This window comes from Osmia bicornis, chromosome 13, assembly GCF_907164935.1.
Source record: "Osmia bicornis bicornis chromosome 13, iOsmBic2.1, whole genome shotgun sequence".
NCBI lineage: Eukaryota > Metazoa > Arthropoda > Insecta > Hymenoptera > Megachilidae > Osmia > Osmia bicornis.
In genome coordinates this window covers 4671127-4687751 of record NC_060228.1, presented here as the reverse complement: position 1 = coordinate 4687751, position 16625 = coordinate 4671127, and the positions used below count along the sequence as shown (strand labels likewise).

The window sequence follows — 16625 nt, the reverse complement described above, 5'->3', positions numbered from 1 at the left end:
CCTTGAGGTGCTGATACGTAGCACTGAAAGGGTTAACAAGTATACCATTGGCTGAATCCCGTCACTATCAGCGAGCATTGAAACGTCGGGTCGTATCGCGAGTGGAACTGGCAGTTCGTGAAAGCCAGGCACGTTCGCTTCCTCTGGCAGTACTGATCTGCATGTCAAAGAAGGGAGAGGGTTGCAGGCGTAGCATATTGACACGAGGGAAGGCCTCAAGGAGGTCCAAGGCCGGTTTTACTTGCCTCCAAGAGATTCCAGACGAGTGACTCGTCCGAGAACACGTTCTTCCGCGAGCACACGGCCGGAATGTCAGGTACATACAGTCAACGTGCTCGTAAACGAGTCACGGAAAACCGATCCCCGTCGTCCCCGTCTAACTGTCATCGTTCTTGCGACATTTTCGCGTGTAACCGACGATCGTACGGAGACCGACGTCGGGTCAATGCAACTGTATATCTATCTAGGGTCCGTAAAAGTGACGCGATCTGCGTAACCGGCTGTTTTGCACCTGCCTCGGTACCGTAAATTAGAGTAAACTTTAAACGAAATATGAGCTTGTATCGTTAATTCTGAAATTTTCATTTCATTTCATTTTACTTGCACCGTGAAAAATTTCCATTTGCTAATTCATCGAATGAGACCAAGATGTACAACGAGACAGGCAATTTTTCTCTTTCGCCCGCTTTTTTGTTCTTCTTATGCACTTTACGCGTGCTCAGAGCTTCGATGCTCTTTCTTTTCCCCCCCGGTTCAAAAATCAACAGCCTTGAAATGCTTTCAGCTGATCGCGAAAGCTGAGGTTGCTGGTGGAAATAGAACGTTCGCAACGGATGCATCGCGCAAACATAGCGGCTCTGTAATAATATTTGCTCGTCGAACGATATGTGCGAGAGAAGCTGAGGAAGCCTGAGGGTCATAAAAAGAATGATCTATCGTGGAAATTTTCTTATCGTAACGATTACGAAATTTTAATTAGAAACTCGTAGACAAACAATTCATCGTCAATTTTCATGATATATTTAGATCTCTCTGTGAGAATTCTTCGTTATCTATTTTTACGCTGTAATTCAATGGATGGAACGTTTTCAAGCGAAATCTTTTGTCTATTGTTCAGTGTCTTCTTTCAATTTCTATTGTTTCCCTCTTTCGGGTTTTGTTGCCGGCCAAAAATTGCTAGGCTCTTTCAAGTCTAATTGCTCCTTTTGTCGCATCCCCTTTCAAGAAATTTATTCTCTTCTTTCCATGGAGATCCTTTCAGTTGTGTAGTCTAGAACCTGAATAAAATTCTATACTTCCAAAATTCTTCTATATAGAGGGAATGATTTTGAAAAGAAACTTGAAAACAATGTCCGCCATAACAATTTACAATTATTATACTATATCCATAGTGATATCTTATCAGATTTTGCTGCAATATTGACAGAAATACTATCGAGGCGTCCCCTTTCCGTTAGATGATCGTTTAATGAGACTTCCTGTTGATCGATTCCAGGGACGAGGCGTAGGATGGGCCCGACCGTGCGAGGAGTCGTGCTACACTGAAGAGGAGGTGCTCCCCTGAAAAAGAGAGAAAAGGAGGAAGGAACGAAGGATGCCTGCCTCGCAATCCGCCGCCACAGAGCGGCGAAACGAGAGGATGGTGAGTATCTATCACTTCTCCAATTAAAAATAAAAATATTGAAATTATTATCGAATCTTCGAATTGCTTGTAATTAAAATGATATCGTCAGCATAGTTTTCTGTCAAATTGGTAGCGCATGAAAGGGTTAAAAGGACAAAGGAACAAGATTTTCCGTGAACTCGATTGATAATCGACTCTAACTGCCGCGCAGCGATTCGCGACGATGGTCTCTTTTGAAAAGCCTTAACGGCGTAGAAGCGTGATTCCGCTTCCGGTTAACCGACGATGCCGTAACCGATTTAAACAGTTATTAACGTTAAATGAGAAGCCGATTAGTATTTCTTGTGATATACATTCATCGTCGCCGTTTTTTATATTTAATAATTAGTTTCTATGAGGAAAAGGAAACTCGTTGTTGGAATTCATTAGCATCTAAAAATATTATAACTCTAGACTTTTTTAATTCTCTTTTCATTTTGCTGGTCGATGAGTCATTTTAAAACACCGTTCTCAAAAGTTGAAACGTTGCTTTTGTAAATAGGAACGATATTATTCTGTTTTAGATGACACACGAGCCGCCAAAATTAAAGACCACCCTGAAAACGCCTCCTAAACAAGCGACCAATCCCCTTCAATTCGTCAAAGTTGGACCATGCTCGTTGTATCGTACCGCTCAAGAGCAGTTGCAGAAGGTTCAGGAAGTGAAGAAGATCAAACAGGAGATTCGGGATGATCCTGAAGATTGGCAATCGGTAAGATCACGATTAGTATCTTTATAAAATGTACCAAATGAAAAAATTCCTTCAATAATCCGACGATCATCATTTTCGATGATGTTTATAGAATTTGGACAACTGGAAGAGCAGTCGAAGGAAGCGTCAAGAGCACATAATCGAGCGGGTGGTCGAGGTGAAGAAACTCGAGCTGGAGGAACATGATCGGCAGCGTCGTCGAAGCAAGACTTTCTCAGAAATGATGGAAGAGAGGGGCAATAGGGGTCGCAAACTGAGCATCAGCTTGGCCATGTACCACGAAGAAGATGCCAACGACCTGAGCGACCTTGGTATAGGAACCAGCAGCGGAAAGAGCTCGGTTAGCGGCGACACACATGATGACACACACAGTGTCTTGGTAAGATTAACATCTCTCTTCGTATTACTTTCATGGAAAAATCAAGAACCGGATCATTATTCTCTTTTATATAAATCTCCACCACCGCTGCATTAGTGAATCGTGGAGGCTGCGCGTATTTCTTTGAAAATTAATGTAATCTTTTATCATTTTGTTAAAATGATCTTTGGATGTTCCAGAGCGACAGAGACAGCGAAATCGAGAAGAATCACTCAGACGTGGACAACGTGGCGAGCGAGAGCGTGATCGACAGCGACATCACGACATCATCGACGACCACGACAGCAACGACTACGACGACGAAGAAACCGTTCGGGAACGGCTTCCACAGCAACCATAATCATAACAACCAAGAGTACGATTCGGCGACCACAGCGACGACCAGCTCTCCGGAACCGGAAGAGTACACGTACGAAGGTGCGATCCGTGGTTACGTGTCTCGAGTATCGCAAAACATACCGAGGCGATCCTTAGCCAGTTTGGATGCTAAATTGGAAAGCTCGAAGTCATCGACGAACGGCTCTAAGACGAGCCTAAACGACGACGCGAAGTCCGCTGTGCCGGTAGTGAAGGTGGACATCCTGAAGAGGCGAGAGATCTTCGAGAAAGCATCGCAGAAGAACAGCGAGAGTAAAGCGAACAACAGGCTCTCCGGCGATTTCACCAACACGAAATCGATCAAGGAAAGGCTGTCTAACTTGGAGAAGCAGAAGCACGACACAGAGAGCAATGACAAAACTGGAAAGGCGTTGAGCAGACTGTCCGGTGACATGAGCTCCATCCGTGAGAGATTATCACACCTGGAGAAGCAGGCCTCCGAGAGGGAAAATAAAAACTCGGCGCATCGTAAGCTGAGCACCGAGGAACTGGAGACAGTCAGACCTCTCAGAGAGAGATTGTCCACTCTAGAAAAGTATAGCAGCAGCGACGAGTCATCCGCACCGGGTACTGCTCACGAGTCCAGACACAATGGCGAGCTGTCAGCCAGGACGATCAAGGATCGCTTGAACGCCCTGGACGCTGCTAGGAGCAAGGAAGCCGAGAAGAGATCCTCTGCAGTCAAGCACTCGCTGTGCTTCCGGGACCAGGAAAATAGAATCGACACTTCGACTCCCAGCGAAAGAAGCTCGTCACCCGATTCGGAGTACCGAGTGCCCAGGGCAGCCTTCCACAGAAGCCTGGACTCTCTGGACGCTGATGCCTCCAGTGGTCCCGACACCTTCGAGCGTGTACAAAGCCTGGAGGAACTCGATTATGGCAGACGTTACCCGGCATCCTCGTCGTCAGCTGAATTGCTGAACGATACCGATCGAGAGGATTCAGGGATTCATACAGCAGACGTGAGCTGCTCTGTTAGCCAAGCTGACGAACCGGTGGACGAGGATATCGTGCATACCAGCACGATCATTGAGAGACAACAGGAAGTGATCCAAGAGACACCGGAAGAACCTCGTGACGTCGAGACAGTTGACGATACTGTCTCTGAACAGTGCACCGCGGGATCCGTGAACGACATTTCGACTTCTGCCAGCCAGCCGGAAGCAGTAGTAACAAAGAAGGTAACATGTAATGATGATACTGCATGCTAGGTTTTTTTTATCGGGTAAGAGTATACTCGTAACTGTTTATGTGACGTATTTTAGAGGAGAATCTTTGGAATGGGATACAAAATTGAATTGCTTTAAATTCGTTGAAAGTATTTTTTTTGAATGATCAGATTATTATGTGTTCGGGACAGTTTCATTTGCAAGGTCGGTCGTCAAGTAACGTCTGCTTGATGCATTTTGAAAATGTTGAAACAAAATTCTTTTCTCTTCATTTCTAATTCTATCTCACAATTGTCAGCTGATTTAGTCATCTCTCCCATATACTTTTCTGTCGCTTCTTCTATCTATTTAACAAATTCATTTGGCTATAATCTGGAGTTTGGATAAAAATCTATTGAACCTAGTTACTTCACGACTGCACCTGGATCGCAATATTTAACAATTGGCACTTAAATAACCTAATCATGTTTGGCTACGGGATGGCCAGGTAGTACCGAATAACTCTTTGCTTCTCTAGGGTACTGCTGACACTTCTGGGGAACTGTCGACTAACAAATCACAATCGCAGGCACACACAGAGGTTACTAACTCTAGTACACTTCGTCCCTGTCCTGCATCGAGTCGCCCGATCGTTTATCAAAGTCCCAAAGTACCTCCGCGAAGAACACCTCCCGAAACTCTTCCCAAACCAAAGTTACCCATCTTCAAAGATCAAATCGAAAGCAAAGCAGACTCTCAGTCTGCTAAAGAGTCTGCTAAGTTTTGCTCAGAAGAGCAAGATTCAAAACGTAGCAACGATGAAACGAATCAGAGTCCCTCGAAAGAGGACTCATCCAAAACTACGACCTCTTCGCCATCACCCGACTCAGCCATAGTAGACAGTTGTCCTCTGTCGCCTGTCAGGACGGCGATCGTCCCGACGAACCTTCAACTAGACCTAAACGCTACCTCATCCAAAGAACTTCCAAAAACCACCCCAGTCACCTCTCCACGCGCGCTCTCCAAGATTCCTACCCCGCTTCCTCGAAAGACAATAGGCGCTAAATCATCCCCGACGAGTTCCACGTCTTCCCTAAGCCCACCCATCTCACCATCCTCTCCCAAAACACCATCCATAAAGGTAAGAAGCATTAAGAGTCCAACTAATCAATCGTCGCCATCTCCTCAGTTCCCGAAAGCCTCAGAAATTCCCGTACCTGTTTCTCCCTCGTCCACTTCGGAACAGTCCTCGAAACACGTTCCCAGTCCCAAACACCAGGTGACGGTGGGCGAAGAGACACTAGCTGCGGAGAGACGGCGAACGGTGGTGGAGATTTGCGAGAAGGTGGTGGTACCACGTGGCAAGACACCCACTAGCCCTCCAGTGACGCCATTCATCACGGTGGATCGCGTCGGTGAGAAGCAGAGCTCAACGACCGAGGTTAGGATCGATCAGCAATCATCTAGCAGCCCTTTGAGAAAGTCCTAACATGGATATCCGTTCGTCGTTAAACATGGCTATCGTTGAGTAGCGCCGTTGTCTCTCAGGGCAACCTAGTTAGACCTAGCTATTCGTCTAACTTCCGATTAGATCTTGTACATAAGAGTCGGAGTGGGTCGTCCAAGTGGCGGGATACGAAATCATCTGGAACGGTTTTCAACGATGTCCCAAGAGATAGTTTTCTCATGAACGATTCCGTTAGCGGTGGTACGCGATCCACGCCGATCGTCTTCGTTCCAGGCTGAAAGAGACCGCCTGGCAAACGCGATCCAAGATAATCCCGGAAGATCATTTCCGCGTCTCGAATCGGTCGAAACGAGGAAACTAAATCCTGCCACTTAGGACTACCGGTTAAACGTAACCCGTCCTCGCCTATCGCTTCCACACGTATTTATTATCCGTTATTACGCACGAATCTCGGCTGGAAACGAAGGCGTGAGACCATAGCTAACGATGTAAATAGACGACGCAGGAGCAAAACGTATATAATAACCTCATCTCCCAAACCCCTCCTCCTTTACCCCAGTATTGAGTAGAATTAGATCAGGTAACCGGAAACACGTACTAGCCGGAGGTAAACGATGTAACAGTTCGAGTAAGAAGATTGAAAGCATTGTTCAACGGGTGTTTCGATTTATAATTTTCAATAAGGATCTCTTAATTAAATTTTTCCAAAATTTACAGGAGCTGGTGAAAAATTTGCAAGAAAAATTGATAAGAAAATTCTATTGAATATTGCAGGTTTGATGAACGAATAATTGCAGTTTGTTGAACAATGACTTGTAATTAATATTACGGTGACTTATATGAAATAGTGGCCTAATCTATCAGGGAACATATTTTTGACCTAAATATGCCTATATCAATCGATCGATGTTTAATAATAATATTCGATCTTTTAAATCTAAAATTGCTTATTTCTATAGATACTCTTAAGCTGACTTTTAGGAAAGATTATACTACCATTTTCTAAAATTTAAATTTTTGATAGATTCATTATCGATTTTAATACGACTGGTAACGATCGATTGTAGTATTCGAGAGGAACGTATAAATTATAAAATAAACCCCCTCGTGTTTCCATGGTGGACTAGCATCGAAATTTTCCTGGAAAATGGGATTTTTTGAAACACAAACGAATGGGAAAATTGAAAAATTGAAAAGTAGGCTCGCTATTGCTTCCGAAAATCCCGATTTCACCTCGTCGAATCTTATCAAACGCCTTTCACCCACACGAAATACACTGCCGAATATCGAAACGAATTAAAACCCTTAACTTATCGATCATCCTTATTGTCTGTGCCACTTCGAATTGTTCGAAACGAAAGCTGGAAATTCTGCTGAATGGCAAATAAAGGGGAAACAATAAATTTTCATCGGTTTTCTTCTGTTTACTTTATCCGTTACGATCGCGGATTCTAGCGAAAAATGAAATTTCAACGATCGTTTCGTAAGCGTCATCAAAAATCGTGTTATCGCTTTCACGGAATCGTTATCATTAAACAAACCAGTCGAACTCCGACGTGCATTTGTAATCCGACGTCCGAAGTGTCGTCCTCGTGACCCGAGCAGATCGGAGGCCGTACATTTAATTATTACGAAAGAAGTCGCGATAAAAGTGTCCTGAATTGTTACGATTAATCGGTCGACTGTCACGAGTGCTCTCGTTTGCAGTGCTCGATCAATTTGACATAGTGATCGGTGCTTTCATAGAGGTAAGAATCAATCCTGTGATCATCCAGAATTTTTCTGTTGTCAATCGAGTGTCCCTGATTGGCTTGATATCCACATAATTTCCTAGTGATTAACTAGAAAGCTCGTTAACACGTTGATTGCCATGATGATCACTTAAATTTTCATTTCTGAGATATTTCCGGGGAATAACTTATCGTTTCTCGTCCTACGTCGAGATCGTGCCATCGTCGAGACGTGGCTTTTGAATTTTTACTAGTTCATTCTTCGTCAACAATCATCCTAAATCTGAAAATTCTGCTACTGTGAAGAGGTAAGAGGAAGCTTTCGAAAACTTTGTTGTTTTTCCCCCACGATTGATTCGTTGATTTATAATAGTTATCCGCTTGTCGCTGATTTATAATAATTGCTTATCCCTGATCAATTGATGCATGGCTCCAGCTTTTTATCACCTCCCTAGTTTAGTGGTGATCTTCGTGTCCACTCACATTTTTCTTTCGTTTTTACAATTTTTTAAAATAATGTAGGTACATATTGTTTCTTCTTCTAAGTTTTTTAATTTTCATGGAATGTAATTGTCTGTTTATCTTCAATCGTTTTCAGTGTTTTATTCAATGAAATTATTCTGAATGAATCGCCAAAAATCATATCACTGTATAATTTGCCATTACGTTCTAGATGAAAATAAATTTTAAATTCATATTCTTCATTGATAAAACTTCTATCAGAATGAACCAAACACGATTTTTAATCTGAATAACCTTTGGATAATTACAAAAATCAATTATAATCGTTTTTAGGTCGACACATATAATCTTCTTCTTATTTCTCTTGTTTCGCAAGTGAAGACCAATGAAATTAACATAATCGATCATAGGCTTTTGCGGTTTACGATCGTGTTTGTTTTCGGATCTTATCATGACTGTTCTCGGTAAGATGATTTATTGCACCGATATCGAAACACACTTTCCATTTATCATTAAAATTTTCAGAGAAACCTCGTAAAGTTATTTTTAAAAATATTTACATCCTGATTGAAATGAATGTTTTTATTTGTCGACAAAATTTTATCGCGTATTTTCTGGAAAAATATAATTCTCAAGAAATTACTGAAAGTTATGAAGGAAATTTTACAGAAGACTAGATTTTTCATAGAATTTCTCACTTGAGAAGATTGATCATCTCCTTGGAAAAATTCTGAATTGTACAAAAGGAGTTGGTCGAAAGTTTGAGGATTGTTTTCCGTTCTCACGTGCTTAATTAAAACGAAACTTCGCAAGAAACTTGATATCAGGATAACTTTCACGTTTCAAACGTGAGAATTCGATGATTATTGAAATCATTGTGTGATATTTCAAATAACATATCTAATCTGGAGCAGTCGGTGAAAATTCAGTCGCCTTCTTTACCTATTGGATTTAGATAAACGTTTTATCACATTGCCGAAGAAGGGTGTTATCATTGTTTGTTCGCACTTTGTCAGCTGATTGTAATAGCACGTGACATCATATTTGTTCGAAAACTTACGAAATAGTGAGCTACATAGTGAATAAGAATTACTGTCTTGTGGTGCATGAATTAATTCAGTGATACAAAGTGTTTTTAATCAGACGCACGATTTATGATTAGATCAGTGGTATCTTCTTTCTTTTAACTAATTATTTGCACCTCTGAATTTTTGTAAATTAACACAATTTTATTCGTGTATTTATTTCTGCACTTTTAAAAAAATACTTATGATAGTCGAGCATGAATTCCTGATGCATTTTATTACGCACCTCAAATGAATGCAAAATAATGTTGCATCCAAAACTGCAGTTGCATCTCAAGCTCTTGCTCGAAATCCAGTGTTTCTCAAGCTTCGATAAACACTTACCTCGTTTAACACGAAAGCTTCTTGGCTGTCATTCATAATTTTGCAAATTTCGAAATGAACCAAGTATTATTATACCAAAGAAGGATAATTAACCGAAGTTACGCCCGCGTTTAAAAAATTTAGGTATGTTGCCAAACGCCAAGAGTGCATCGAAGGGTTAAATTTTAAAGGCGATCGAGCTCGGTAAAGTTTGAGAAACCCTGTCCATTCGAGCACAGCGTCGTGGAAGCACGGCGATGTCGATTTGCATAGAATGTGGCGTTGCAAAATTCGTGGCGGTGCTAGGCCGTGGGCCCAGTTCCTTCCGTACTACTGCAGAAGCAATAACGAGGTGCGTCTCTTCAGGAACCGATCGTTACCGAGAAAGCAGACGAAGAGGAAGCATCGACGATCTGCCAGACGAGCTCACCAGTCGTCCACGAAGAGCACGAGGGAAAGGAAACTGCGATGATCGAGACTTTTGAACCACCGCGAAAGTCGATCGAAGAGTCGATCGATGCACACGATGCACCTGAGAAGGAGGTGGCGAACGTCCCTGCTGCTGAAAGACCGACGACCTTGACCCTCGGCAAACCGGAAATCCAGATGATGGACACGATGAATCTACTCAGCCCGGTATCGCCCATCTCGAAACAGGTAAGAGATCCTAATCACCCTCTTTCCAAAAATGAAAACTTGCACATCGATAGCGTAATTATTTTTGGGTGGTCCAATTAAATATTAATTACACGGAATTTGAAATTCAACAGATTCTGCCACTGAATTTGTCTAGTGATGAGGAAATAGTCACGGGACTATCGTTTCCTCTGGGACCACCGACTAGTGTGGAACCTCCGAAAGAGAAACCACCCCCACCACCAGTAGATGTCAGCGATGAAGAAAATCTTCCAATAGAACCCTTGAAGAGATTGAATTCTACCCGTAGAATAAAGAAGGAACTACGTACCAGACGCTCTGATTTTCTTGGAATCGAAGGGGTATGATCGTTAATTATCAAATGCAATTTCTCCTTCTGAATTTATTTAACGTTCTACTTTTTTTTTCTTCGCCATAAAACTCGACACTTTTTCATTGTTACTTTCGTTTCTTCTCACGATTTTCCACCTCCTCCGGTGGCTTTCACTTGTTTCCGGAAGTTAATGTGTTCCATGGCTGGTGGCACAGTCGCGTTTAGCGTTGCGAAAGATGATATCATTGGCGTAACATCGTTTAATAGTATTAATTGAAGCACGTGAATGGATTTACGTAACGCACGAACGCAATTATGGAGATTTGTCCCACTTGACGAATGATGGAGTCTTTTGATGACTGATATTGTGAAATAAAAAAAGATACCGAGTTTCATTTAATATTCTAAATATTATTAAATGTGCGAGAGAACAGATTAACATATTTTCTACACCCACTGTATCCTCCAAAAGCGTCGTTCTTATTTTCCAGGTAAACGATGACGAATTGGAACGCGAGCTTACCCTGACGAAGCCACCAGACATGGCAGCGATTCTTGCCGAAGAGAGACGCATCGAGCAACTTCATCGTCGTTCCTACGACACAGACAGCAACTACGAGCAAGACTCCAGCCACGAAAGAGATTCTGGGGTTGAATTAGGCCATGCCGAAGACTGGACGAAACAACCGGTCAGCCCTGATATGTCCCAACATAGCAGGCAAAGTAGCGAACCGTTTGGTGCCAGTGTCACTTCCTCGGAGGAAGACGAAATCACGAAGAAAGAAAGGGAAATCATCGAGGTGCTCGAGAAGGAGGAACAGTGGCGGTACGGGAACAATCGTGAGATGAACAGGTAGGAATTCTTCGAGGCAATTTCCTAAATGGAAAGGGTTAACTGTAAGGCTCGATGATGCTTCTATTTCGACGGATGTGAATTTTCTTCAGGTTTCAGTGTCAATTCTTCGTCTATAAATTTCGTCGGCTTTTTAGTTTTTATTTATGTAGATGTTTCCTTAACCCTTTCGCTATGGCTGTCCTTGATGGAAAACACCTTCGTATGTTTGTTTATTAAATTTTTTTCAAAGTTAACATTTTTGAACTTTGCTGTGTAGAACGTGTCATCTTACGGTGGCATCCACTATCTATCATCGCAGGTATTTTCTATTTCTAATTGTTACTTCTTAATTTTTATTGCATGCCTCCTATTCTTAAATTTAATAGTGAAAGGGTTAAACATGCTTGAGGTTTCTTTAACTTGCTCTGCTAAGTGGATGAAGATTCTTATTGTAATATTGTTTAATTCGAATGCATGCCAATGAAATCGAAGGTGCCGATTCTGATATCTTAAAGCTTCTTTATTATTTTTTTAATTGCAATCAATTATTAATTGTTGCTTGAATTCTCTTTATGCCAAGTTAGCACGTTGATCGTCACAGTAGAAATACTATAATATGGGTTATTAATTATTTATAATTCTTTAGAAGAAACACACAAGGGTAGTTGATAATTTATTATTAACACATATAATTTATTGTAATATATCCCTGCATTAAAGGAATACATTTTTCTTTATTTTTCTAAGCTCGAATTGCCACCTTCGACGATAGCTAATAGTAGATCTATTAGTTCAATCCATACATTCGTTCAGATCCTTCCTTATAAAAAGATTTCTTCTTTATACCATAATAAATAAAATATGCACGAATCTATTGATTGATCTGATACCATCTCTAAGCTGATATCTTGTATGTAAATACAAAATTATAATAAACTTGTATACCGGGATCGATGTACAAACGGTTATAAATAAAATAAACACTTTTACCTTAATCTGGTAATCCTTTCCTGTCGCTACATTTCTCTTGCTGTATATTATATTCCTCTTTCTCTTATTATAATATTAGATCGTTGCATATTCATTCTCATGATTTTCTCTCATAAATAAAGAAGTTACATTTCAAAATGCAACAATCTAATAGTATTCTACGGTGTATCAAAATAAATAAATAAATATATGGTAAAAATAAATGTGACAAACCACTCAAATGAAATAATCGCAACAACAAAAAATTCCTAACGAAACAGTGACTTGGGCGAGAAATTGGCGCACAAGCTGCGCGAGCTCGAAGAGGAGAAGATGCAACTGGAGCGGGAACGCGCCCAGGAAACGGCCCTTCGCCGACAGGAAGAGACTCTACGAAAGAACGAGGACAACATGCGCAAACAGGAGGAAACGTTGCGCAAACAACAAGAGGAAACCGCTAGACAACAAGAAGCGGCACGTGCCGAGGCTGAAGCGAAACGCGCTGAAGAGATGAGGCAGAAAGAGGAGGAACTCAGGGTGCAGGCGGAACAATTGAGGATTCAGAATGAAATTGAGGAAGAAAGGAGAATCGCTGATGCTCGTAGAATCGAAGAGAAACGCATCAGGGCTATGGAAAATCAAATTCGCGAGCAAGAGGTAAAAATTATGATAATTTCTTCTATTTTTTTCCATTTGGTTGTGGTTGCTTTGGACACATTTATGCGGAATGTGAAATTCCGCGTAAGCTTTTCGAAAATTCATGAATTTTAAGAAATTTGAGTTACTTATTTGTTCAAATAAAGAGAAGAGAGAAATGAGAAAAGAGAATAATGACAATTGTAAGAAATTATAAATATAAGTATCCTAACTTTAGTTTCGAGGTAACTGCATGCTGTAAATTAAGTACATTGCACTGCAAACGCTAACGGGAATATCGTTGATAATTATTCGCAGAACACAACATTGAGTGGTGCTGGTTTGAACGACGAAGAAGACGAATTTGCTTCTGGGGTAAGGGCAAACACTACTTTGTTTCACTGCTTGCTTCTAACAGAAACGAGGCAATTATAAAAGGATCAAATTATTGTGTAAAATATGAGAAATTACAAAATTCAAAACACACTGTAAATAATATTTGATAAAAATTTATGGACAATACTTCAAAGCATCGTTCAGAATTTAAATTAAAACTACATAATATTTAGGAAACAAAATTTCTAATTAATTAATTAATCATCATTTTTACCCTTTCTTATCTCCTTCGAGCAGGAAGTACTCAGAGTGGAAAGGGAATTGCTTCAGTTAGAACAGGAAGAATTGAAACGTCAACGAAACAATCTAGCATACCGCGAACAAAAGCAGCTTAAACTGGCAGAACAATTACAGGAACAATGGAAATCATTGCAAGATGTTGCACATAGCTCGGCGAACAACATTCAACCATTCAAAAGCCAGCCACCGGTGAATTATAGGTCATCGATGCCGAATCTTCAGCTTCAAGACGCGCAAAGAAGAAGACCTCCACCTCCTCCGATACCTCCGGCTAAACCGTTGCGTTTGGTAGATCAAAGGCAAAGGGATGTTACTATTAGGTAATTCTATATTTGTTACTTTCACAAAATTTCTAATAAAAATAAGCTAGATTTCATTAGAATGCAAGTTGCACTCGGAAAGACGTAATCCTATGCACTCTGCCGAATTGCATCAGGATATTGTTATGTCAGCGTTTTATAGGGACGGTAGCTAGCAGGAAATGCAAATTAGAGGTGGAATACAATGTCATTAATCGTGTCGTTTAATTTCCTGCTGAAATTTTCCGCTTTGTTGCGTCTGATGTAACATTTTCTGGGTCTGGACGACGTGTTCTGTCAGTCTTCAACTGCAGTTCGATCATTCTTAATCTTCTACGCTGAATTACGCTTGAACAAAAAATTATTACTCACAAATATGTGATGGTTCTGTAAAATGAATAGAAACAGCAGAATTCCATCGGCGGATTCGATTCCTCAGCAAGTGGATGCATCCTTGAGACATAGTGCATCGGTCACGACACTTTCGAGCCATGCAGGCCAACAGATGAGCAGACAGACGTTGCAGGCGCTTAGTGCAGTTCCTCGACCACGAATTGTTCAGAGCGATCAGTGGGTGCAACGAAGAAAGAGCGACGTGCCAAGGGGTGCTCACGATTTGAATTATCAGCACTGGCTCATTCAAGTAAATATTATAGAAATATTTTCTATGTTCCTTGCTAACGTTATGAAATTATTCGCAGGAAGCGGAGCAGAGAAGAATTAGCGAAAAGAATCAGCGATCCCCAGGCCGGAAATCTCAGATGCACGTGACAGGAACGTCGGTTCCTTATGCTACCGCTCCAACGAGGACGGACAGTAAACCATTACCTGATTCTATTATACAAACCCTCACGCAAAGGGTGCAAAACAGAGCGCAAGAGAAGCCTCTACCACCCAGAAGAAGGTCTTAAATCAAATTTGGTGAAAGTAATTTAAATTCGAACTACGTATTCACGTTTCTTTTTATTTTTATCTTCAGATTGGAACACAGTACCAGCCAGGAACATCTGTCTACGTTGCACCAACCTCAGCAACATGTGCTCCAACAACAAAAATCTCAACAACCACCACCGATCAACAATGAAAATCAGGAGAAAATGTTGAGCGTCAGTGGTAAAAAGAAGTGTTCGCATTGTGGAGATGAATTAGGTACGAAGAGAGTGAAATAAAATTGAAGTAGTAACTTCGAATGACGATAAAAATAATTTCTTAATCATTAAAGTAATTTAGAGTTTCTCAGATGTACTGGTATCTGCGGATCTTCTTCAAAATTGATCAGATATTTGCTTCTTGAAATAGCAAATGATTTACGATGAGGCGTTTCAAAGAATCGATGATTTAACTAATTTTGGATCGTCAGGTCGAGGTGCTGCAATGATCATCGAAAGCCTGCGACTGTTCTATCACATGGAATGTTTCAAGTGCTGCGTGTGTCATGTGCGGCTCGGTGACGGACTAATGGGAACAGACGTGCGTGTTCGGAATCACAAGCTTCACTGCCATAACTGCTACTCCAGTGACGACGGTATCCACGTTTAATTTATTCCCATCTAGAAAATTTCCAACAAATTATTTATCTTCGCTTATGTCTTCGAGACGAGCACTGAGCATAACATCTACGAGTTGATTTCACGAATAACTTAATTAATGTTACATCTAACGCTTGTCTCGTTCATTTTGTTGCAGGTGTCAAGTTCAGTTGCGTGTGAAACGAAACGGAACCAGGCTAATGGGTGCACACTGACTAACTTGAATATAGCATCGTCCGGCTATATTTTATAAGTTATAGTTGACCATTTAGCTAGCCGTAACACGCGAGAGTGACGCCAACAGATTTTCTTTTTATATTTCTGTACAAAAAAAAAAAGCAAACCAGATCAATGAACACGAGAAGTTCACCTTTCTCGTAAATTTTATCTTGAACTGGTAACAAGATTTCTTTTCAATCGACTAACCGTTAGAACGTGTAAATAAACGTGTATTTATGTAATTAGCGTAAAGATAGGAAATTGAGAGAAGAAATCACAAAGGCAGCTGTTGTCCGCCGTTTAGCCTCGATATCGGCAATCATTCACTGTATATTTTTGTAATATAGTTACCCCGTGGTATTTATGAAAGATCCCGGATATATGAAGGCTATAATAACACAACAAACCCTCTATCCTTTACACTTCTATATTTTCTCTCTATTTTTATTAATTTTTTTTCAGTGCTTACAATCAGTAGATGATTTTTAATTTCAGTTAAATTGATTGATTCCTTTTATAAAGATCGTTCGGATCTTTTAATTGATCGTTAACACATAGAAGCTGCATAACGAGATGCGATTTCGAGTATTAATTTCTGTTTTTTTTTTTTTTTCTTTCTTTATTTTCTTCTGATACCGATGGGACGATAATGGCCAAAGGGGTATCTATCGTTCGCATTGGTGATGCTAATTTGCTATTGTGAAATATTGTATGATACGTGTCTCGTGTTACTGCAACATGTAATTTTATATATTATCGAGAATAAATGTTTATTATAGCGAAGTGGTTCGACCCGTTCTTCGATCCTCTGAAATCTTCTTTTCACCCTCTGGCGCTATGATTGATTAAATTGATTGCATAACGGTAAGTGCATAATGAACTTGAATTAATTACACGGTAGTTTGAGCTGTTGATCATAGCACAGGAAACAGGATACGAATAAATAGATGAATCTCTTCCCAAAGAGGACATCTCTGCTGATGCAGAGGCAAGATATATTTAGCGGCTTTGAGCGGTGTAAATGAAGATGCAGGGTATCTTTTTATATAGGTAAAAAAATCTACTGACGTCAAGAAGGATGTTAAAGGTCGTCGAACGTAGATAGCCGATGAATTATGGGTTCAATTAATCTGGCACGGCCTAGTATTTTTAGCATTAACGTTTAGTATTTTTATCGTAAGATTAGATCATAAGAATAGAAGA

General features: G+C 40.6%; 1 protein-coding gene across 6 annotated transcripts in view; it reads left to right on the top strand.

Annotated features, from left to right (window-relative positions):
* The window catches only part of LOC114877017 (calponin homology domain-containing protein DDB_G0272472), an 85034-nt gene extending 68829 nt beyond the window's left edge, over positions 1-16205 (top strand). For 4 of the 6 annotated variants that reach the window (XM_029189083.2, XM_029189081.2, XM_029189084.2 and 1 more), the window contains 16 exons: positions 1496-1642; positions 2188-2376; positions 2468-2755; positions 2935-4314; positions 4820-5722; positions 9696-9986; positions 10100-10327; positions 10791-11152; positions 12385-12760; positions 13058-13114; positions 13373-13695; positions 14077-14317; positions 14376-14578; positions 14654-14823; positions 15035-15199; positions 15361-16205. In XM_029189083.2, coding sequence (XP_029044916.2) covers positions 1595-1642; positions 2188-2376; positions 2468-2755; positions 2935-4314; positions 4820-5722; positions 9696-9986; positions 10100-10327; positions 10791-11152; positions 12385-12760; positions 13058-13114; positions 13373-13695; positions 14077-14317; positions 14376-14578; positions 14654-14823; positions 15035-15199; positions 15361-15383 — 5247 coding nt within the window. In that variant the 5' untranslated portion in view covers positions 1496-1594 and the 3' untranslated portion in view covers positions 15384-16205. The other 2 variants (XM_029189087.2, XM_029189086.2) reach the window with 2 other exon arrangements.
* Positions 16206-16625: the final 420 nt, after the last annotated feature.